This window comes from Corvus moneduloides, chromosome Z (assembly GCF_009650955.1).
Source record: "Corvus moneduloides isolate bCorMon1 chromosome Z, bCorMon1.pri, whole genome shotgun sequence".
Lineage (NCBI taxonomy): Eukaryota > Metazoa > Chordata > Aves > Passeriformes > Corvidae > Corvus > Corvus moneduloides.
Window position 1 is genome coordinate 12,244,794 of NC_045511.1, and position 24,715 is coordinate 12,269,508.

General features: G+C 42.4%; 1 protein-coding gene across 4 annotated transcripts in view; it reads right to left on the reverse strand.

Annotated features, from left to right (window-relative positions):
• The window catches only part of EGFLAM (EGF like, fibronectin type III and laminin G domains), a 79,204-nt gene extending 61,652 nt beyond the window's left edge, over positions 1-17,552 (reverse strand). Inside the window, exons 1-2 of one of the 4 annotated variants that reach the window (XM_032097247.1) lie at positions 17,529-17,552; positions 67-176 (exon numbers count right to left, since the gene is read on the reverse strand). In XM_032097247.1, coding sequence (XP_031953138.1) covers positions 67-105 — 39 coding nt within the window. In that variant the 5' untranslated portion in view covers positions 106-176; positions 17,529-17,552. Of the gene's footprint in view, positions 1-66; positions 180-16,934; positions 17,456-17,528 lie in introns of those variants that run through there. The other 3 variants (XM_032097248.1, XM_032097245.1, XM_032097246.1) reach the window with 3 other exon arrangements.
• Positions 17,553-24,715: the final 7,163 nt, after the last annotated feature.

Here is a 24,715-nt window from a genome sequence, read left to right on the forward strand (position 1 = left end):
GGGCTGTCCCACTGGTGTCCGTGTGTGCAGGCTGAGGCTGAGGCAGCAGCAGGGAGCATCACTTACCGTGTACCCCGTGATGGTGCTCGAGTGCTGCTTTGGCATCTTCCATTGCACACTGAACGCTGTGCAGTTCAGTGAATCCAGCAGAATATCCAGAGGAGGCCCCAGCCTATCTGCTAAAAACAAAATGGTACTGTATAAGGAGCCATAGGACAAAAACCCTCTCCTGTAGCTACCTGGCAGGTATGGCTTTCAAAAGTAGGCCTGTGTTGCCCTCATTCCAAACTATCAAGCTACTCAGATTTTACTTTTCCCTTTTCCCTCTCCAGTTCTAACTTCCAAGGTAGCAGTGGAACACCAGGAGAGGGGGAGCAAAGGAGGACATCTCCTCTTCTCAATGGGCAAGCTGTTGCTCAGCTCAGGAGTACCCAGTGCTTCAAGTAATTGAGCAACTCGTAGGCTTTAAATGTGTTCCTGAAATGCTGGGTACTACCCAGGACCCAAACACAGGGACATTCACACATTCATACTGCTTCTATAGTCTGTGGCACAGATTCAGACTACTGGAAAGGCCTCCTCAGAGTGTTCTGGAGGACGGCACAGCTCACCCACCACATCTGTAAGTAAGTATGGGCATCTTTGGGGAAGGAAAGGAGTTCAACTGTGTGGATGAGAGCCAAACCATGCCATGTTCCCTGGGCCCCCACCCATTTTCTTCATTAGCAGGGAGGGACTTAGTCCAATGGATTCCTGCTTGGCCCAGGGGCTCTGAACACAGCATGTGCCACCTCCTAAGCTCACCTCCTGCCCTGCACTCAGCAGTAGCTGGAACCATACACCACCTGCTACCTAAAGGAGTGGCAGGGATGAGCAGCCAGGGCTGGGGTATCAGTGTCCACTTTAGAAGCATTTTACATTCAGAAAACATCTTTCCAATATCCACAACACCCAGTGAGGCAGATTAGCATTTCAGCTGCATTAGTAGTAATGAAGAAAGAATACCCCCTAAACATTCACTCTTAACATATTCATAGCATCCTTGTGTTACTTTCTGGGGAAGCTCTATGAGACAAGTTTGCTGGAAGGCACAGTTGCTGAAATAACAAATTTTAACCAGCAATGACAAATAGTCATGTAAGGCAGGTTTCGAATTCATATTCTGACTGCACTATAGGCCAATAACATTATTTACTGAAAGTATTTGGTGAATAATTTGGAACAACAAATAAATTTGAACAAAATGCAATCCATTTGCAGACTATCTGCAAACAGAGAGGCAACATCTGTTTAATAAGGAGCCACATAATGAATTATTCACTCAGCCCTAGAAAACACTACTATCTCCAGGATGCAGATGATGAAAGAGACACAGAGAGCCAAAATTGACCTCAGCTACACTGGTCTATAAATTGTCACTGTGGAGTAAATATAAAGCCCTGGCCTAAGCCAGGGAAAACAAGAGCAAGGAGCCAGAGAGGCCTGTATTTCTATCGTCCTTGTTTAATTCTCCCTAGAAGTTAGGGAATTCCCCTAACACAACAGGGATATGGCTGGATACATGCTTGGGAACCATCAGCCTTAGCACTGTCTTTACAAGCAGCCTCAGATGATGGCCAGAGCTCACCACACCACTGCATCCTGCCCTCTCTGCGACAAAGCCGTGTGACAAGCAGGCACATGGCAGTCACCCTGCTGGGGACCTGCTGCCTCATGCCCAAACCAGGAGCCAAGAGGACAAAGAAAGCCAGTGGCAGCTGTGACCCATGCACAGAGTTATTTCCTGGGGAGGATAGAGGGCAAGGCAGAGAGGAGTATCTCATGCAGCATGGCAGTCCCACGGTCCTCTACTATCACCACTCCTGGCCTGACAGCTCAGTGATGTGTGTCTGGGGATTCAGAGTCACTTCTGGTTGTCAGGGTCCGAATTTCACACAAACCAGCAGAAAGTAAAAAATGTCCATTTCTGGACTGAACTTTCCCTTCACAACCATGGTGAAGTGATGGCAGGATCTGACGCAAGCAGTTTTAAGGCACTGAGCTACAGGAGATGCCATGGCTTTTGAGCAACCATATGAAAGCAGTTTTTCAGCTGATCACAACTGTTGCAACACTTGTCACTGCTCTACTGATGAACCATTTTGAGATAAATGTGAGCTTAACGTATTTTGAATGATTTTACAGAGCATCATGTATTAGGCACACTAAAAACAGATATTGAAACTGGTCTAAACATTTATGTCTTTATGTCAGATGTCATGTTTAGACTATTAAAAATAATAAAGAGTTTTCAAGGGTAAAACTCTTGGGGTATTTGTAGTTTCTCCTACAGTTGGGGTCAGAAATACGTCTTCTCAAAACTCAGTGTGAACTCTCTGTTAATCTGGTAGCACCACGCACAGTGCAAAACCACAACAGAACCTACTCCCCTCTGAAGCCTGTGGATTGGGAATCTGCAGACAAGGGGGTGAGACATATCCACTACTTGTGCATTCTCTGAAGATCTGCCTCAGTAATGATCCCCCTGCCAATGTCCTCTGCAGCTGGGTCCAGTGAATACCTAAGAAGGCATGGAGACTTGCTCTGATCATAAAGGACAAGGATCCAATTTATATAAACAATAAAATTAAACATGTTTTGTACAAACACAGTCATTCTCCTTTCTGGCCCATCAGGCACAGAAAGTTCGATATTGTCCAAAATGCTTTTATGGTAATGGAAGCAATGACTCCAGTGCCATGCAAAGAAGCCATTAATCAAGAGGGAGCACTCTCACACGTATTATGACTATACATTGTGAAAGTATATCAAACACAACTTAATGAGGATTTAGCCATAGGTAAACGATGTTGAGCTGACAATGTTGTGTTTACTTTTCTGCTTACAGCTACTTTCCTTCTCATTTATACATGTCTTTGGCTCTGTATTTCTAAAAATATGCAAAAACCATCAAACCAGTAAAGAAGTCACCAAACAAGCTCTCCAAGTGAGCTGAAGAATACAAAAGCACTCTCCCTGAGATGGAGTAAATTTTGCCTGAAAGGGAGTAAAATTTGCCATTTCAAAATAATGACCATTATTTAAATTTTTGCTTCACAAAAGTAACTCAAATTAAAAATGGTGAAAATGCTTATGCCATCAATACAAGTGTCACTTCCATTGTGGCTCTCACTGCTACATACAACAGCCTCTGCCCATATATTAAATACCCATGGACTACCATCAGGGTGGCCACAGGCTAAATGTGTGCCTCTTGGGAATGGTCCCCAGCCTGGGCCAGGCAGTGGAGTTATCCTTTACTGTAAAGAAGAGATTAAATTCTTTGCTGTGAGGGTGGTGAGGCGCTGTCACAGGTTGCCCAGAGAGGCTGTGGATGCACCAGCCTTGGCAATGTTCATGGCCAGGCTGGATAAGGCCTTGAGCAACCCAGTCTAGTGGGAGATGTCCCTATGGCAAGGGGATTGGGATTAGATGGTCTTTAAGGTCCCTTCAACCCCTTAACCTTCTACCATTCTATGATTCCATATACCAGTGCTGCTGAATGCTCCTTGCCATCACTGAATCCACCAGCATAAATGTCACTTCCATGTCTGCCCTTGTGATTTTGTGCGGTTACCTTGAGTACACAATAGAAACACTTCCAGTGAATCTACCCTCTGCTCCCAGGACACCCATGCTGGCCTTGTGCCGAGCTCAGGAGCAGCCACTTCAGCCTGATCTTTTCCTTCAGCTATTGAAAAAAACCTGCATATGTAGGCACAGTTCTTCCTTCCTTCCTTCTAGTCATGGACTGATACCAAAATCTTACTACAGCGATGAACAGTTACGAGAAAAAAATGCTGCTTCAAACCAAATACATTTCTAATATCCACAAGCTTCACACTTGAAGCACTTTGGATTAAATGGATAAAGCTCATCCCTGTTAGTATGTACTACTAGTACCACTATTTTAGAGCAAATTTCAAAACTGATTCATATTTTAAATTGGTTTAAAATAATAGTGATTGAAAACTAGTTTTTATCTAAAATACTGATGAATGGACTCTCTGAAAGGATTTGTGTTAGAAATTTTTCTTTCAGAATTTTAATTATATTTTGGATTTAATCTTTTCTTTTTAGATGTTTTTGCTGTATCAAGGCATGCAGGTAGTCACAGGTACTTGCAGATCCTGAAATAATATGCAAATAACTCAAAATCCACATGCAATAATATGGTAATACATTTAAGGGAAAACAGGTGGTTAATTTCATCTTTACTACTTTGTAGTTTGGAAAATAAAAATCTTTATACTACATTTTCTGTACTACTCTTAATGAGAGGGCATAAGCCAATGGAAGGAGATAAGCATTTCACTATTTTACTTTTAAATCTCTGTGGGTAACAGCTAAGAGGTACTGACTAAAGGGCTCCTTATTTTCCAGGTTGATGTGTCTCCTATTTGTGTTCCGTGAAACAAGTGAAACTTGTTGATGAAATGCCAGCTGTCACTACTAACATGTCACAATGTAAGAAAACAGGAATAAAAAAGCTCAAGAAAAACAATTCAAACAAATTCTAAATTGAAGTTTTCAAAACAAAACACTTTCCAGAAATACCTCGGAACATTATTTGTGTTCACCAATTCATAAAAAAACTCACTCTGAGTTTTATTAAAATAGTATTTTATCATTGTAATAGCTGTTTTCGAGGCAAAAAAGGTTGCCCACTCCTAGAGGTGAAACAGTCCTTCTCTCACCGAAATATTGGTGAAATTCTTATCTATAAAACAATAAACAGTGATAAGGTCTTTTGCTTCCCTTATTTTACAGACCAAAAGTTATGCAAACACCACAGTGGAAGGAAGACAACATGACAAACTGAAAAGGTCAGGAAATTCTAAATGAAAAAAATATGCCGTATTTAAATTTCTTTGAAGCCTTTTCCAGCTCCCACTGCCCAGCAGCAGTACGTAAGAGAGCAAGAATTTCACAGCCACAACAAGTACAAAAGACAAGGACTTGAAACTGGAAAATCTCAGCCAGCCTGTCCTGGTTGTGCACCCCAAGCAGAAACATACACACACACACATATAAAAAAATCTTGACAGTCATTCCTCCAAATGAATCACCTTCCACTGCATCAGATCCTGACAAAAGGAAATCCTCTGGATCGTCTGGACACTGCCACACTGAGTACCAGAGCAGAGATGGCAGGTAACCTGGCCCTAGAGAGGCATCACTGGTTTTGATCCAAACCTCAGTGCACAAATCTTTGGAGAGACTAACCTGACCTTCATTAGTCCTTTAAAAACACTGCAAAAGAAACCACAATGAAAAAAATCCCTCAACATTTTAATAAATAACAGGCTTGGACTCATGTGATGTTTTTCTGATGCTTATATAGCATCTGTTATCTGCCCCAGGGACATCTGAGGTGATGGTCACTAGGGTTTTTATAGCCCGGGGAAGGGTAACGAAGGAGACAGAGCTCAGAACTTAAGCTGCAGTGCAACACCACGAATCTCATTAGGAATGAACAGGCACAGTGTCACTGGTGACTTTGTTGTGGCTTTTCCTGCTTTACCTTGGCCCTGCAGATCACTGAACAGAAAGGCAGCAACGGGAAGCCCCAGTTCTCTCCTCACCCTCCTTCCTGGAGCAAGGCTCTGCTCCCAGGAGGGCTCCAACTGCAGAAAAGAGAAGGAGAGAGGAGCGGAGCTCTTCACACTGCAACACTGACTTCTAGGAGTGAAAATGAAAAGGAGTAACTGCTTTTTACAAAAAAATTTTTGAAGATATATATATAAAATTTCTAGCTGTGGATGGTTATGCCCTGGACTCATTTTTGGAGAATTCCTAGTGCTAAAGGTTATAAAAAGTAGGGGACATCATACCTCTGAGCAAAAGTCTACTTTGTATGTCTTGCCCTAGTCAAGAGGAGCACATGGGGCAATCTCTAGGTAACTCTCACAGGCTTGTGTTTTTAATAATTACTGCTCAGAGGCCAGTTTGATTCACAGAAGTGCATACCTGCATACCCTGAATCTTCACCAGGATAACTTGGTGAAATATTTCACCTAATGGAAGCGTTTTCCACTTCCAGGGTAAATGGAGTATAGGTGCCTGTAAAAACCCCCACCAAGACACTTCACTTGCGTAACTTCCAGTGCATTTCTGGAAGTGTGAGTCAAATCTAATGCTCACTCCCCTAAAACCAGGCTTGTGCTTTGCCCACTGAAGCCCCAGTGCTGGGGCATGGCTGTCCTAATTCCTGACATCTCCTGCAGCACCTTGGCCTGGCATAGGAAATTGGTAGCCAGGTTCCTATTCCTGGAGAAGGGACACTTAGGCTCACCCCTCCCTACTCCAACCTAAAAGCTGCTTGAAAATGCAAAGCTCAATATTTTTCCTGGCTTGGGATTTCCTGTCTGGGCTTCAACCTGCCTTGTCCCAGTGGATGTGTCCAGCGACTGGCAGGCTGCAGCCAGCCCTGCCTGCTGCCAGCACACTGCCTGCCCCGCCATGGCCTGCCTTCTCATCAGCTGCTTCACCGCTTTTCAAATAACTTTTTAAAAAAGTGTCTCAGAGATACAATTTAAGTGCCAGAAGGTAGCTGAAATCAAGCAGCAGCATGTTACCATGTGTTATAAACATATATTGTAATATTGGCTTATCGCAAGTATAAAGGTAGATATTATATAATGTTAGAAATGCTTCTTGCTGTGTGGATGTAGTTTTCTTTCTTTTTAGCAAGGATGTTAGCAAGTGGGAGCAAGTAAGATAACCTCCAAGCGAACAGAGGATGAGGCCCGAGGAGCTGCTAATCAACACTTTGTCCAGAGAACAAAAGGGCCCAAAGGCTGCTCCGCCCGGAGAACGGGCGGCCAGGAGGGTCCGAGAGCCCTTATCATCGCTCTGCCCGGGGGGCAAAGAGGCCCAAAGCTGCAATCAGCCCTGACTGTCTGGAGAATTAAGAGATCCACCCTACCATCGACTCTTACCTAGCGAGCCCAACCCCAAGAATCAAAAGAAGTAAAACCGCAAGGCAGAAGACTACGCATGCTCTAAAAAGGCGGACCCAAGGAGTGGCCATGCAGAACAGCTCCTGGAAAAGTTTGAATATGAATAGAGAACAGACAGTAAAAATGATATAAAAAGGACTAACCTGGAGCATCAGATGTGCTCTTGGCAGAGCGCCAAGGCACCCAGCCATTACCTCTTTGCTTTATCTTATGTGTCTCTTATTGTCTCTATATTAAACCCTTTAAATTCCCACAGGAGAGTGAACCTCGTTTTTCACACCATGTCTCTGTAATAGGCATTAGTAATCAGTGGGATGGGCTGCTTAGGAACCAGCATGCCAGAGGCATATCCTGGCACCTCCTCCAACCTTGTGTCCCTTCATGGTTTCCTATAGCGGGACTACACTGTGAACATCCATCACTTAAAATGCCACTCAGCTGATGGGCAGCATCAAGCAGCAGCTTTCCAGCCAGGCAGCCTGGTGGGTCGGCACAGGCTGCCGGGCTGAGGCACACACAGTGAGCTGCAGGAGAAACTCTGCACATGAAGGAAACTGTGCCTTCCTGCTCTGAAACAAAATAATAAAATTAAAGATAAATGTCACCCTGCTACATTTTCTGAGCGTTGGGTACATGGGTACAATACATAAGAGAACCCCATATGAAAGACTTCATATTTATTATCAGAAAATACAGTTGCATTTTATATATATATATATATATATATATATAAAGTAAAAAGGCCAGTGAAATTGTAAAAATGCCAAATAAATAACTTGAAAAATTATTTTCCCGTCAATCAATATCACTTATTTTTCAGGTGATCTCTATACAAATCTTATTATCTCAATGGAACACATGGCAAAGTTGTTCATGATAGTTGAAAAGTGTTCTCCTTGATGTCCCTTAATCTGTTCGCTTTATCTACTACACTTTTTTTTCTTGCTGAAACCCAGAACAAAACAGCTCTTGAAGAAGCATCTTACTTGGTGAAGGAAAGAGAATCAAGGGGAGCTTCCTGAAAAATGGTCAGATAGAAAAAAATTACAATCAGACAATCACACATGCATTACGTACACACATGCAAAAAGATAAAAGAGGACAAAGCTGACCAGGTGACAGGCAACAAATGTGCAGGGGGAGGACACAACATTTGGGTTCACACAGTCCCTCCAAGTCCTGAGTGATTGTTTTGAAGTTCATTATTCGTGGATACAAACAATCTGGTCCCATCCCAGAAAGCATCACAAAAATCATTGTGCGGGTTTGTTATCCCTGAGGGTCTGGCACAGGCCTCATAGAAAACACAAAGGGTAGCAACCTCCCACCAAACACTTTGTACTGATCACAACACCAGCAAAAACTCATTTCTCTGTAGAAAGCGGAGTAGTTGGTCCAGTTGGTGTTTTCAGTCCATGACAGGGTGGAGGAGAGTTCAAGGGCAGCTGAACCCGAGAGCTGAAACAGACATTTTCAGGAGATCCTTGTGACACTCTGCAAAATCACAGAGGGAGTGAGGCTGAAAGGCACCTTTGGAGATTACCTGGTCTGAACTCCTGCTCAGAGCAGGCTCAGCTGCACCAGGTTGCCCAAGGCTTTGCCTAAAGGGGTTTGAGTATCTCCAAGGACAGAGATTCCACAACATCTCAGGCTAAATTCTCAGTCACCCTCACTAAAAAAGTATTTTCTCATGTTAAGGGGAATTTCCTGCTTTCCCTTTGTGTCCATTGCCTCCAGCCCTGTCACAGGGCACCACTCAGAAAAGCCTAGTTCCATCTTCATTACTCCCCCATCATTTATATACATTTGTATGATTCCCACAAGTATTTTACTTCCAAAGCTTAATTGTTCTTCTTCACCTCTTCCCATTTATTCACCTTTGTGGCCCTTTGCTGGACTCGTTCCAGTACGTCCATGTTTCCTCTGTTACTGGGCAGCCCAGAACTGGACCCAGTGCTGCAGGTGTGTCCCACCAGTGCTCTGTAGAGAGAAAAGATCACCTCCCTCAACCTCCAGGTAACACTCCTCCTAATGGACTCTGGTATGGTGGAAGAGCACGTCCACTTGGGCTGCCACTGCACAGTGACCCTAACCTGCTCAATTGCAACTGTGATTTTATTAAAGGCTGTTGAAGGCCAGGTCAGGGAGAAAATCTGACATCTACTCAAGGAGCAGGAAATTCTTCCCCAACTCAGTTCCTCCATAAGAAATTGGATAATTTCAATACCTTTTGCAGTCAGCAAGTCTCTCCATTCACTAGCACTATCAGTAAAACCAGAGGAAATTCTTTGTCTCCACTAAGTGACTGAAATAGTTTTGGTTTTTAAACCTGAATCCCTGCACTGATTTAGTGTGGGACATGGCCTGTATAATCAAAGAACCAGTAACAAGCAGCAGGATGTGAGAGCTGGGAGACTGACAGGGAAGAACAAAACCCTCTTTGGTGCAAGAGACAATGAGACGTGGAAAATATATCACAGCATAAAGAACAAATACATAGGGGAAAAAAAATAACACATGGCCCAAGCACAGCTATGATGTCCACACAGCTAGTATCTAATGCTTGCTAATCCTCTCAAAGCATTCCCTGCTCCACTGGCACATTGTCTTCTGCAGGCTGTGGAGTCCAACCCTTTGACCCAAACCTTTACCAGGCCTACCTCATGCAAACCATGCCCTTTACTTGGCATCAGCTGGTCTGAACAGCTTGCTTTTTTTTCCCCTTTAAACTCATTTTAGGTGCTGTCTTGTTCTTTATCCAGAAGCCCCTGAAAGAATTGCTTATGTTCTCCAGGTTTCTTCTTCCATCCTATGATCCTATGGCTCTGCAGGGGTGATTATCTGGAAGGCCCCCATCTCACCCTACGGAGCGAGTCCTTTGGCACACACATAGACAGAGAAACAGTTCTTGGCTGCAAAGTTCAACTCTGCCATCGTGACTGATCAGTTATGATGGCAACATTAGCAACCTGCACACCATAGGTTCACATGGAATGAGAGCGCCATGAAATGGGAACGGGAACTAAAAATGCCAGCAGGACACCAATCTCCATGCATGGCTGGAGTATCATCTGCAATGCCAACATCCCTGTAAATACTCATGTTCTTAAAATGCCTGCTTATTTTTGGAAACATGTTACCTTCTCCTGTAATTGTCTAGAAAGCAGAATATGGAAGAGACCTCACATTTCAGTTCCAAGGAACAGATTCTGGCTTCTGCAATCTTTAATTAAACCACAAAAATTTTGGTCCTAGACACGTACTTTCTATCATTTACAGTTTGACAGGTTTAGTTCATGGTTTGGCTTCTTTTTTCCTAAAATGATATTCTAGTTGAAATTTTTCATGCATAAAAGCAATTAAACTTGAGTGAAATACTGTATAATATTTGCCCTTAGGATTTTTTATCAGAAGATTTTTGAGCCAGCAACACAAAGCCAGTCTTGATTTAAAACTTTGTATGTGCAACAATACCTCTGGCACAGCAGAAAGATCAGAATGATTTCTGTATTTGAAAGAAGCATGATCAACATTCACAGGATGTTCATTTCCCATCATTTTAGAAAGACAATTTTGCAGGTTCCAAATGTACAGAGGTATTGATATATACCATCATTTTCATAGATGCCAGCAATTTTAAACTACTTTTAAAATTGAGCGAGGTGTGAAGAATAATCTGGGTTGAGATTCTTCCAGCTTCAGAGATCTTTCTGTGAGAGTTAGACTGGACTGACTATCCTCTGAGGATGTGGGGAAACTCAGAACCACTCAGTGTCCATTTCTCAGAACTGCTCTTGACATGACTGCTATCTGCACTGTTGTATAAAAAGTGTTTATTAGCTGTAAGGTTAACATATATAAGGGAAAAGACACCCTATCACTACTTGGGGATACACTCAGAAAGCCAGGTTCAGATGTTAGCACCTGCATATGGTTTATATTTCCTAGCTCTAAAAAACTATCCAGAATAACTTCAGCAATGCCTGAGTGAGAGATCTTTTTAAGAAAAGAAAGCCAATGCGTTTTGGCTATCCAACTACAGGGATCCAAGCCAAGAGAAGAAAAGGTTTCTCCCATGACCACATAGCTGTCCTCTTCCTTTTGAAGAACTGGCTCCCTTTGTCAATATTGTGTGGATTCCTTTTTCATTAGAGGCCAATATCCTGAGGGACTTTCCTCAAAATTAGTCTTTACTCCTGGGTGTAGCTACCCTACACTCAGTGGAAGAACTGGCATGAACTTGGTGTATTTCACACTATACAATTCTCACCTGCAGAGTTTTATGGATCATCACACACCGTATCATCATCTAGATTTGAGTAAGGTATCTGATTGTCGTGGAGCTTTCCCCCTAAGCCTCCAATTTTCAGTGGCTTATACCCTCCTGAAGCAGTTACTTTCAAAGATGAATTCTGCTGTGCTTGTTCTCAGCTCAGTGACTCTGAAAAGTCTAAAACAGTAATGTTCATCTTTTGCTGTGGTTTGGATCGTCATGTTATATGAAATAACTACTTTAGTTTTCATGTGTAAGCATCTTCACTGAAAGTAAAAAATAAAAAGAAATCAAATCTTGCCTAGCCTTACTGAAAAGGCTTATTTCCTTACTTATTTCCTTTCAGTTGGAATTAGTTATGAAGAACAGGTTTGGGGATTTGTTTGGTTTGTGGCTTTTTTTTTTTTAGATAGATAATTTGTTTGCACAGAAAACAATTAAGAAATTTTATTCAAGGTCACACAGTTAACATAATCTCCCATGTGCTGTGATTTAGAAAGCCTTTTGTGATGTGATCATAGACCACCATTGCACATTCACTGATAAATATGGCACCCAACTGTACACTCAATAATGAAATAATAAACTCTGCAAAGACCTATTCATGGCTGTTCCCTTAGATTACAGGTATCTTTAATATCGTTTAATGACTTTTTAATATAGAAAACTTTCTATAAGCATTTTAGAGTTTCATTTCCTTGTAATGGGAAAGTTGTGAAATGGTCCTATCAGTCCTGCTTTGAGGATATGAAGCAACATTAGTCACCTTTTTAAAATTAATTTTATTTTCAATAAAACCACATTAAAAGAGCATAAACAGAAATATGCAAAAATTTGAGTCCCAATATAAGCTTGATCTGAGGAGTTAGAAACATCCAAGTATACTCTCAGCTAATCAATGAGTTTGAGGGGCACTGAAGAGAACTCATGCACTGACATTTTCTGGTTTAAGACAAGGTACTATTCTGCTCCACAGGATGTCTTTTGGGTGACTGACACTCAGAATCCCTGCCATTAAGTTTAAAGTGAGTCTGATTGTTGGATGTGTTCACTCCTAATGAGCTGCACACAGTACACGGTGCTGTGTCCTATCTAGTCCGGTGTCAATGAGAGAAAAAGAGTTATTTTTTCTGCAAGGCACACTAGAAGACACCGAGAAAATCACCTACATATTATCACTCAGTTAAAGCCTAGAAGCATTGACTAAAATTGGGGTACAGCTGTGCTGAGCACCCTACAGGAGTCTAATCGCTGTCTGAAGTGGCATAGTTGGAAAAGGATAAAACCATAAAACCACTCCAATGCCATTTTAAAAAATGAAAATCTGGTCTGTGAAGGACTGGCAAGCCATCAAAGACAGTCTGTGACAGCCTCGAGGCAAAAAGCTTTCCCAAAGATCACTTTAGTGCCCTAACTCCAAAACAACCCCTCGTCTCCGAAGCATCACTGTGAACCCCAGTATCTGGTATAGGTATAATTCCATCAATATTTAAAATGCCTTGGTTACTTTTACCTTTCTGAATACTGGTAGAAGTCTGAATAGTCATTTCAGGCATTGGCATTGGCAAAATGGTGCCCAAGAAAAACATTTACTGAAAGTTTCCTTTTACAAAGGAAGATGGCAGTTTCATAGTGGGAAGGGCACAAGATATTTTGCTGCGAGACTAACTAAAGTCAGAAAACATACTTCAAAATGAGTAACAGTGACATACAAAGTAACACGCTCAAGTGGACTAATTCACTGCATTCCTATTGCTGCCCTGGTGAGTATTACTGGAATGCTCATATCTGCATGAGGTGGTGATGTGATTGATCAGTTTTCAGGATTTACCAGACTATGGACTCCAGAGGTACAAGAGCAAGTCCAGCCAAAATGAGAATGTCACATAAAGTTGTGATGCAACTTACACCTGAATGTGACAAACAACAAATACATATATAATTAGTGCTTGATTTTATTGGTGTTGAAGACATTTTTGAAGCTATAAGAGGATGATACTAATCTTCCCCCACATAAATTATTCACATCTTCTTTATTAGTTCTAGCTCACAGATATGCACTCTGACAGTTCTACATCCCTCACATTAGGAATCATTCAGCTTCAGAGTCATTCCTCTTCTCAGACACTTTGCATTCAGCAGCAAATCAACCTTACCCCTGCATGCTTTACGTGTGGGATTTATTATGACAGTGAATAAGAATTCATCCTATCGTTGTTCCAAGAAATTGTAATATTTGAAAACTCAAATAAGCACCTTCTTTCCCAAAGACTGGGATTTTTCACATTTGTAGACCTGATTTCAAGGCAGTTTGACCTGTTTTGATACATAAATACAGCTAGACTTTCAAAAGTGTTCCATATCTAGCAGCTCTTATTATAGTCAGATTTTCTGAAGAATTCAAGTATCCTAGTGCCAAATCCTTTGGAAAAAAACCTAACTTACTGTAGTGCTGACCAAGGATCTGTACTCTTCTGAAAATCTGGCCCTGATATTGAGTGCTACTTTCTTGTAAAGTCTTCAGACCTTAACTGGTCTGATTCCTCCAGCATTTACACAGAAAGCTGGTGATGTCTACTGCTACAGACATCTGGGAAAGAGATACAAGCCAAATTCTTTATTTATATTAACTGGCAAGCATAATATATTTATAAAAGGAGAAGCATTCCTAAGCATCAGATATGATTATTTTTATTCTCCATGCAGACAAACTTACCCGTTTTATTATTCTACAGGGAGTTGGAATTTTGCATTCTGTTACTAAAGAAGCATCAATGCAATACAGTGCAACAACTTTATGCCATGAACATCCACAGGACTGGTCAGCTCTTTCCCCTAAAATTCTCTAAAATCACACAACCACTAAAATTAAATTTTGTGTTCATATTAGTAGCAGTGTAACACATTGGGAGCTAGTTTTAGACTCTCTAATCTTCGACCAGTTGAAACTTGAAACAGATATGGTGAAAACCTGTGTCTTTGCAGAAGGCAAAAGCAAGAAAACAATGTAAAAGCAGCAGTATGAGTGCCAGCTTCTGGGAGTACAAGATACAGAGAATCCCAGGCTAATCTGTTCCCAGCTATACTATTCACCACATGGTGTCTAAGGATTTGTTTTAAGCCCTTCCCAAAGAGTCTGTCATCCCGTTTCCTTGTCTCCAGAAAATGTATTATGTAACTGTAAATAAATGTTCAAATGAGTTTAGCAGTCATCAGGATGTCTTGTATTTGAGTATGATAGCCTTTTCCCCTGAAGATTAATTTAAGAAGTTGCATTTGTGGCCATTTTACTATATATTTTTAACTTCATAGATTTCCCACTTTGCTGCTTTCCTGGGCTTACAAAACTGATCTTTGTAAGCTAAACCTTGAACTGAAACTTGGGAAAAATGGAGATGCATTTTCCTATCTTTTTTCTTTTGACACACAGGACCTCCAAGTCACCTTCTGTTATAAACTGGTTTTTTGACTTCTCTCTTGATATAATCTCTTGCTTTCACCTCAGTTACAATTCCTGTACAGGTCTCACTTCTATCACATTAAAAGGGCAAAATGAAAGAAAAAAAATCCTTAAGAACTTTTTACTATCTTATCTCTTCTTTACTCACTGAATATGTAATTATGGATGTGTGAGTAAATGATTATTCTTTTCCACTCTTAACCTCCCAGCATATGATATGCTGCAGAACCAGGCAGAGATGTTCCAGCTACCTGGAACTACACCTGTTCTCAGTGTTTTGAGAGCAATATTTCTCTGTAAGGACCCAGTCATGGGATTCTTGGAAGCTCTCAATTCCAACAGCCCCTGGCAAAATGCAGATGGGATTTAAATCATATATATACTACTGCACACAAACTGTCTGGGGGATTTCCCTCTTCACATCTTGCTACAAGTGAATTTTTAAATGTTTGCACAGATTTTGAACAAACTGTGCCAAATAAAACTCACTACTTCTTATACAGCAAAAGAAGCAAGAAAGGAATGATTGAATCAGTGAATCTGAAGCATATTATAAAAAATTAACGTAAAATGTGTGCTAACAAAAGTAAGGTAAACACAATACTAACATATTAATTGATTTCCTTCACAACACTACAATTAGTTTCCAAGCTTTACACTGTTTTAATTTAATGCGCAGAAATACATTTTCCCCAGGACTGCCATTCCGCTGTGACTAGGGGAAGCAAGTACACCAGTATGTTACAGTCAAGGAATATTTAAAAATATTTACATATTTCTCTCCCCAACTTCACATATCCAGCATTTTTAATACAAGCTACTAATCATCTCATTCACAACAACTGTCTGCCTAATTTACTCAAGTACTTAATGGTGGCTATTATGACAGCCAAGGATCATGGGACTAGATCCCTAAGAGACAAGGTCAGACCAGTAAAATTAGCCATCTGTCCAGTAAGGGTTTTAAGCTCAGGCTCTATTTAAGTATTAAGTTTCCAACTGTACAGGCATTTGTTTTCTTTTCATTAGCAAGAAAACGCGCAATAGTGATGCTAAAAACCAGCAATAAAAATCTTTCAGTACTGTGGGATAGATACAAAAAGGATCTGAAGCTACAAACACTTTGTGACATGAACTTACTAAACTTCTTGTATTTTCAACTGAACTGATCCCAGTGAACTCAGTGATAAGACTCAGTGTTGGTCACAAAGACTCCAGGGTAGTCCCAGTGTTGGAAACAGTCTCGGGCATAGTTATCTTCTCTTAGCACCGCAATTTGTAAAGTACACAGAATGTCAAACTTCACCATGCACTGTGTCCCCATCTCATTGTTTACATTTTACCGTACTGTTTCATACGCTGCAGACTGTAAAAGGGCTGTAAAAGCTGCTCAGACTCAGGGTTTTAACTTTCAGCGTCTAAGGACCGTTCACGACCTCCTCGATCAGCGCGCAAACCTCCCGCCGACAGCCGTGGGAACTCTCCCACAGGACACAGATAGTGCACAGCGAGGACCAGGACCAGGAGGCTCACCACATCATGCTTGGTACACAATAGCTACATTTTTGGGACAAAATCATTGCTTCTCTAGTAATTTTTCTTTTACATTTACTACTCTATGTCTTACATTATTTGCTGCCACACACATAAATGTCACAGCCACGGCACGACCTTCCCGACAGGTCACCTCTGACTGGCTTAGAGGTTCACCGGGCTTCTAACTCTGCTCACGCCGGACCGCAGGTAACGGGATCCAGGGAAAACCGGATAAAATCTTTCCCAATTTCTTCCGCAGTAGCTGCAGACTGGTCCTGGTCTGTAACTCGAGTGCGCCCACCGGTACTGGGTATAAGATGTCGGAGAAAATGGGTCGTACACCGATCCCGCAATTTCACGGGTCCCTGCCATTGCCGGGGCATCCTCTCCTCCCCGTGAGAGGGCGTCGGGGACTCGCAGGGGACGGCGAGGAGCGGCGGACGCCCCGCCGGGCACCCGGAGCTCCCGGACGCGCTCAGTGCTCGGGGGCGCGGCGGCCCGACCCGGGGCACTGCCCCGCTGCCCACCCGGGGGCTGCCGCCCGGCCCCGCTGGCGCCTGTGCCCCGTCGGGGGCACCCCCCGTGTTAAAGGGACGCGGAACTTCGCCGGTGCAAGCGTGTCGCCGGGCGGGCACCCCTCGTCTGGCGCTGCCGCCCGTCCTACCTTGCCGGCGGGGCATGTTCCTGCGCGGCGTGGCCGCGCACCCGATGCACGAAGCCAGGAGCAGCACCAAGGCGAAGCAGCGGCGGTGACAGCCGCCCGGCACCTCCATGTGCGCCGTGTCCCCCCGACCGAGCAGGGAGCTGGGGCCGGTGGCCGCGGGCGAGGGGCCGGGCGGCAGCCGGGTGCGGAGCGGAGCCGGGGCCGGCGAGGAGCGGAGCGGAGCGGGCAGCGCGGCTGGGACTCGCGCCGGGCAGGGACGGGGAGGGACGGAGGGAAGGGGGGAGGAGGCTGGGTCCGGCGCTTTGATGGGATTACGGCCGCCCGGCGCGGGGCACGGCTCGGCACCTCCCCCGCGGGGCGCCGGCGCCCCGGCTCGCCCGGCCCAGCCCCGCTGGAGGGGTCGCGGCGTCCCCTGCCGGGAGCCCCCCGTGCCGGCGGGGTCGCTCGGCAGCCCGGCCCTGGCCGCGGGAAGGGTGCTCAGGACCGACCCCCGGGGACCATGGGGCAGTGTCTCACCCCTTCCTCAGCGAGAACCCCCGCCCGTCCCTGCCTTCCCCTGGCCTTCGGCCCCCTTCCGCCTTGAGGAACACCCACTCGAGTGCTGCCGTCCCCAGGGAGCATCGGCATTCGACACGGGTTTCTTCCCTTTTTTCCCCGAAAGTACGGGGCTGAAATGCTAGCCAAATGCTGGGGCGAAGGCGAAGCTAGGAAGAGGATTTGGTGAGGAAATTGTTGCTGAGTTAAGGGGATAAATTAAGTTTAATCCCCCCCAGATGGAGGCTGAGACCTATCCAGCCACTCAGACTAATATAGAAACCCCTGTGGAGATTAGAGGGGATGGGGAGAGCTGGGGGAGAAAGGCAAAGGGATGCGCTGGAGTTTGACGATCTCACAAAAAACCTGAGATAAACAGGAAATCCAAAGCATCCCTTCAGAGCAATAAAACCTTGGTGGGGTGAATGACCAAATCCATTTGGTTTAGTATCCCGTATTTGAAATTTAAAAGACAGAAGGAAGTGCAGAAACTTCATATTAGCAGACATGAGATTTTCTGCCCTCTGCTCCAGGTCTCATCTTAAGCTTGGTTAGTTAGAGATCAGTATAAACCCTGAAACACCAGAGTTGTTATGTCTTGAGGGTTTGTGTGGGCTTTGGTTCGGAAATCAGCTTCATTTGTTTATTTTGTTGTTTACTTTGATAACTTTCTGTGGGTTTGATGTCCATATAAATTAGGTATGTTTATAGAGTCTCTTTGTGAATCTGTAAAACTGATACCCTGTTCAATGAGTTCCATGCTGTAATTTTATGACATGTGGAGAAAATACAGGAAGAGATCAGAAGAAAAACTGTCTCTCTGTGGAAATAATGCTGAAACAGGAAAATAAGGAAATCTGTACCATTTTAGGGTATAAGAGGAGACAAGGAAATGGTGATGAAATCCTTTTGGACAGAAGATCAGAGGAAGGGAGTTTGAGCCCCTACCCTGTAAAAGCACTGCAAGTACCTCATGAAGAAGTTGGAGACCGTAATCAAAGCTCTTAGAGGAGACAGTGGAGAGGACAGCCCTTGCTTACCTCGGGGACAAGGAAAGGAGACAGAAACCTTGTCCTTTTAAAAAGGGCAACATCCAAGTTTCAGAGTGATCACTGCCAGTATGCGCGAGGCTGCAGGAATTAAGTAGTTTTGTTAAGTGTAATTGGGATGCCAGTGGTGTGTCTATCTCACACTCTTATCAGCCTGCCTTTGCAGAGACAGAGGAGTTGCAGTACATGTGGGAGAAGTGCAGGACTCATTGCAGGAATTCCTGGCAGGGTCAGTAACTGTGGTGCGCTGTGAAACTGCAGTTCTCAGGGCAGAGAATGAACTCTGGACTCCATATTTGCCCAAAAGGCACATGGACTGCTAACTTGTTGGCAAAAGTGGCAGGCAGATCACAGCCAAGGGTGGAGAAAAGCAAAGCCTGTCCTTTATATACACTCCAAGTAATTGTTGTTTGTACAGTGTGCTGTCATCAAATATATTACTATTTCTGCTTTTCTTCTTACTTGATCTCCTTCCTCCTTACTTTCACTCCCCCATTTCTTTCCTCTGACTTTCTTTTCTGGCAATACTGATAATAACCACTGTAGTTCATCTTGTCACATATGCCTATCTACCTAAAGTATTCTGTGATTAAGTTGTAGTTGGACATATTGAGGCCAAACTGACTGGAACACCAAAGTTGATACTGCTGAGTTTCAGGCAACTGCCTGAAAAGATTCAAGACAGATTTTGTAATTTTAATTACAGTTTTGAGAGATTATCTCTGAAGCCATGCAAGTTGGCAACTTTCCTTCTGCTGTGATGAAGTGGGATATTCAGTTCTGGATGTATGGAGAGGTGCTCTTCCTGAAAATCCTACCAACAAAGGTAATCCACCACAAGCCTGGTGAATTCCCTCTAAATAACAACATGACTCCCAGTGGCTTTCTCACTGGTAAGATTTTTACTCTCTCCTCATTGGCAAAGTCCCTGTTGTCTTCCAGTAGCATATGGATTTAAGTTAATAAAACTTGGCACACATTTGTTAATGCAACCTCTCTCCAGAGGAAGAAGCATTTTAGTGGAGTATATACAATTAAAGCTTAGAATTATGTTTAAAAGATAAACGTGTGCCTTGGTGTTCATTGATCTGGGAGATGGCAAGATGAGTGAAGTGTAACATGAACTTTTGACAGTGCTGAGTTTTGGGAGGCTAGACAGTTGCTGAGTTTTGTGCCAGCTTGTGAGACACATCATCATCTTACAGACGGAAAATTACCTTTTTCATGGAGGACTCACTTGTACCAGAGAAGCGAAGTTACTAATGATACATCTTGTCTGCATATTTATCCAGCTGTTTCTGCTTGTGCTCACCTGAAACTTCTGCTGTCTGGATTTGGCTTTAATCAGTGGTCTGCAGTTGGATTCAGCTCAGAGCCATCTCTATGCCAGCAATGAGACTTTTTCCTGTCTCTGAGAATGTGTAGATGTGTAAAACACCCATCATGTGCCTGGTTCTCCAGTGGTTGTAAATACTTGTTGATAAGGACTGAGACACAGTCTTTCAAAAGTTCGTAAACCCAGGAGTCTAGTGGTGGTGGAGGCAGTTTTCCATCATCTCCTGAATGTGTTCCACCAGGGAAGATGCTTACTAAACCAGCACATGGATTTGGATATACTATCCCTGTGTTCAGGTCGAATATTCCATCCTTTCTCTTACTCTGTAGCACTGGGAGAGAATCAGTCCACATAGTTTCTTACTCAAGGAAGCAAAGGGATACAACACAGAGCACAGAATTTTCCCCTCATTTATCTTCCTTTAGAGACAACACATGTGCATACAGCAATAGGGATGCAAGGAATGATGTCCTGGGAAGACAGGAGAGACACTGTGTCATGCTTCAGTGTACCCAGACCCCTCTAAAAGCTCACATCCAGAAGGATTGACCTGATTCAGCTTGCAAATACATTAGCCTGTTACATCAACATGTGATTTGCAAGTGCTGAAATCAAGAACCACCCCTTTTCCTTAAAAAGATAAAAATAGGTATAAATGCAAAGCACCATATTTTCAAGCATGGCCATAATCTCCCTTTCCGGTCTTGGAGGTCCAGGGTAACAGGACTTGATTTTTTTGGTAAATTTCAAAGTTGGCACATCAGGACTCTCAAAGAAAAAAAGTGTGTTCAGTAGACATCTAGACCATTACTCATTCATAGTTAAAAATAGATGCCTACGCTTATTTTCAACACCTGATTTTACAATAAATCACTGAGGAAGCATTGTGCTGCGGAAGGACCTAAAACAGGATGTTTTTCCTCAAAACTATTTGGTAAAAGCAAGGAAATCTTTGTGTGCAGTTAAGTGAGCAGATGGAGAGACTGGATAGCATAAGAATCTGGCCAGTGAAGTTAGCAGGCTTTTCCACTGTGATTCATGAGGGTAAAAGAGCTTTGTCTTTGCCTTGGAGCTTGTCTTCACTTGAAAGAGGAGTGTAAATTTATAACATTTTCCAGAGTTGCTCCACATGTGGACATATTTAGTCCAGAATAGGATTAAAAGAAAACCAGTGAAAATTGAGGGAGAAGTATGCAAATGGAGGCATCTATGTTGAAACGGGATATTTTGCACCTTTATAATTATTTTTATGATGATAGTATGGGGGGCATATTAAGACATTAAGAATCTATACGTTTTCATAATTATGAAGAATGAATTTTTTTCTCGTTAACTGAAGCCTTAAAAATTTTGTTGTTCTCCCTCTATTTTTTTTTTTAAATAATCAGCAATTTTTAAAAGACAAATTCCAGATATGTAGCATTGTGTCAATTTGTTCATGATCCACTAGTTTTGTCAGGAGTTTTTCATAGGTTCTTCTCAAAGGAAAAGCATAAACTTTTGACCTATTTAGGTCCTTTTAATATGCCAAGGTGATTCTACCTATTTTACTATCCTGGTATTAATTCCAACAAAATACTGACTAAGAGTGATACCAATCTATATAGGTGTTAAATAGAATTATATAGAAGTGAAGATCTTTTTATTGACTTTAGTAACTTCAAAGATTTATGGAAAATAGAAGGACTATTACTCACTAGCTTTCAAAATTAAACCTCACAAATGTATCACTTAAAACCAGCAAACTTTAATTCAGCAGGTCACATGTAGTTTTATAGCAATAACAAACAAATCACGGTAATTTGTATCTTATTTTCATTAAATTAGAAACCAGTGCTGTTTCATAAATGAATATATGTGTTGCTTCTACTAATCTTTATAATAAATAATTGACTTACAAAATGCCATAGATGTGCATAGAGTGCATATGACAATATCTCAACTAAAGCCATAACTCTTCCTCATACACTGTTTTTTTCTGGCTTAACTAAATTGAGTGTCTTGGGTAGACCTGTTTCTGATATTCTACAGCCAGTGTACATCTGACCAGGATACGAAGTAAGTTCAGGCTGCCCAACAAACTCGAGGGGAAAGGGTCATGGAAACTCTAGTTTTCCTGCAGAGTTGTTAGGGTTTCTTCCTTAGGATATTATTAGGAAACACACAGAGGTTTATGTAAATTTAAACTACTTTGAAACAGTGAAGGGATGAATTTATCCTTTTAGGTTCTTAACTTCTGACACCATCTACTTATTTTTGATCTGGGTCTGAACTGAGCCTTCAAGGCTCTTTCTATTGCTCTGTTTTCCATAAGACAGTCTGTGAAGACCTGATTTAATTAATTTAGGAGAAGGAACCCAAAACAATCCCTGCCCGCCATTTACTTGTATCTTAATATAGAAACAGCTATACATCAGAGACATACTACACATGGGCATGTATTAAATGCTGAAAAAAACAAGACCAAACAAACAGCATCAGATTTCTCTTCTCACATCAATAAATATTTGACATGTATTTAGTAGCCAAACTGACAGTTTTAAGTCCATCAAGATTTCCAAGGTCTCATATTCTTTCTGCCCCCCATTGTCTCTCATACAGAGTGGTTGTAGCATTGCCAGAAAGCACACGTGAGCATCTGCAAGCAGTGACTGTGCTACAGAGATGAGAGTCTTTGCAACCTTCATTCACGTGCTGTCAGGTCTTTCTCCTCATCTCCCTGCTTCCTGCTGTATTCTGGGCTATTTTTCAGTCCCTCCATCTCTTTGCTTCCTACAACATTTCAGGATAGTTTTATTAAATACATTTCACTGGTTACTTGTACTCCATCAGGACTTACAAACCCCAGTCAAGACCAGTAGTTCTACACACAGAGACCAAGCGATAACATAGAAAGGCCTTGTTGTGGCCTAGACTTTCAAATGGGCCACAAGTAAATGCTGAGAACAAAAGTGGGGAATGGGAGGATGATGAGCAGCAATAGTGGTCATAGCCCTGCAGTCACCTGGCCAGTATAAACCATTACATTCCTCATTGTTGTCTCACTCTTTTGCCCTCACTCATTTTCACTTTCTTTTATGCTGCATTAGTACTTATCATGTTATCAAGTGTTCTTTCCTAGCACACTATACATTTTTTATTAGTCACAGACTGACACTTTGCAGTGTATTTGTAATTAAGAACTAGTATGCACTACACTGTTAAAACAATAGGATTACAGGGAATAAACATTTGATGTTCCATTTGTGGGCCAACTTTATTACTTTGTTTGAAATTTAAAATAAATGCAATCAGGAGTGAACAGAATCATTTGTGCCAGCACTCCAAAATGGATGTTGCAGTCCATGTGTTCAAATCCTAAAATTTAATCCTGTCGTTTCTTTTGGTAAATATTACTTTTTCTGACTCCTATAGCAAAGAATTTGACAGCTCTTTGGTCCCAGATTAGGGTGTCAGTGTGCTGCAAATGTCCAAGGTAAGCTCCAAAGACAACTCAATCTGAGTAAATTTAACTACAAGATGGGAAAGTTCGTAAGCAAAGTAGGCCCCTTGGAAATAGGGCCTAGCAACATGTGTGGTAGCTTGGAAGAGCCAAATCTGACACTTTTTATGAGAAAGCTATTGAGTTATTCTTTCTATCAGACTTGTTTGTGGATTTGCAGGTTCCTGTTTTATTAACCTTGTTTTCCTCCTCCTTTTGTCTTCTTTGGCTGTGTTTTGGTAAGGTGGAGAAAGCATTGTCTTGAACTCCGAATGTTCTTTATAGTGTCCCTTATTCAGCTCACAAAGAAACAGCAGAAGCACAAAGACCAAAATTTAAAACAATTCTAACCTAAGAATCTAAGCATATTTTTATTCATCTCTCTCACCTTTTCATCTCAGGTACGTCAATAATTTCCAGTTTTATTCGTGATGAGTTAGCAGAGCAAGTTCTTCTCTTGCCAGGTCAGTTCTTGACAGACTTTGGACCTATGGTAAATGCAGTGAAAAGCAGCAGAAGGAAGAAATGTGCTCTTTTACAAACCTATATATATTTTTAGGCACTCATTCTCTTGGGGTGATTTTATGAAAATACTGTATTCCCCTGTTGTCCGCTTTATGCCCAGAAATGGGTCCCATAGCTTTTAGCTAGGTCCAGCAGAGGGGGGAGAGATGCCAGGTGAATTCTTCGGCACAGTTTGTGTTCAAGGACTCACACACACTCCCCCATGTCCTCACCACTGCAGAGCTGAGGGAGCTCCTCTCTGCTTTTAGCCAGCCTGTTACCTGAGGCAAGAAGTTCTCCTATACAGGCATACCGAAATCCTCTGGTAAATTCTTCTTCCTCTTCTGGGACTGTTCGGCCTAGCTGTAATCCAAGAACCAGATCATCTCACCCCGTGGACTGGCAGGGAGGCTGCAGGGACACCGCATCCCAGCCTCTGGCCTCAGGAGGGGCCGAGCCAGCTACAGAGGGAACTCTAAATCCACCAGCTTTCTCTGCATCAAGGAGGTTTAATATTTTAACAGTTATTCATTTTTCCTGTGCCCTGCCGGCACTTTTTTTGTCAAGTAAATAGTTTTTTTCACTTTCCTTCAAGAAATTCCTTTGGTATTGGTGGGGGAGGGAGTGCTGAAACGTGCCTTCTGTGGAGGAGACGTACCTACGTACCTTCCAGAGCGTTTCCCCCTAAACTTGTCTCAAACTGAGATACTCATAAATTTTACATGCAGTAAATATTAAATATTTATTATTTGTAAGTGGGGGAGATGTTGGAAAAAGGATGCTTTTTCCATCTTTTCTGTTTATGATGATGATATAAAGAAAAATTAATGATCCGCAATGCTTTGAGGAGTTCAGGTCACCATCTTCATATTTGTTT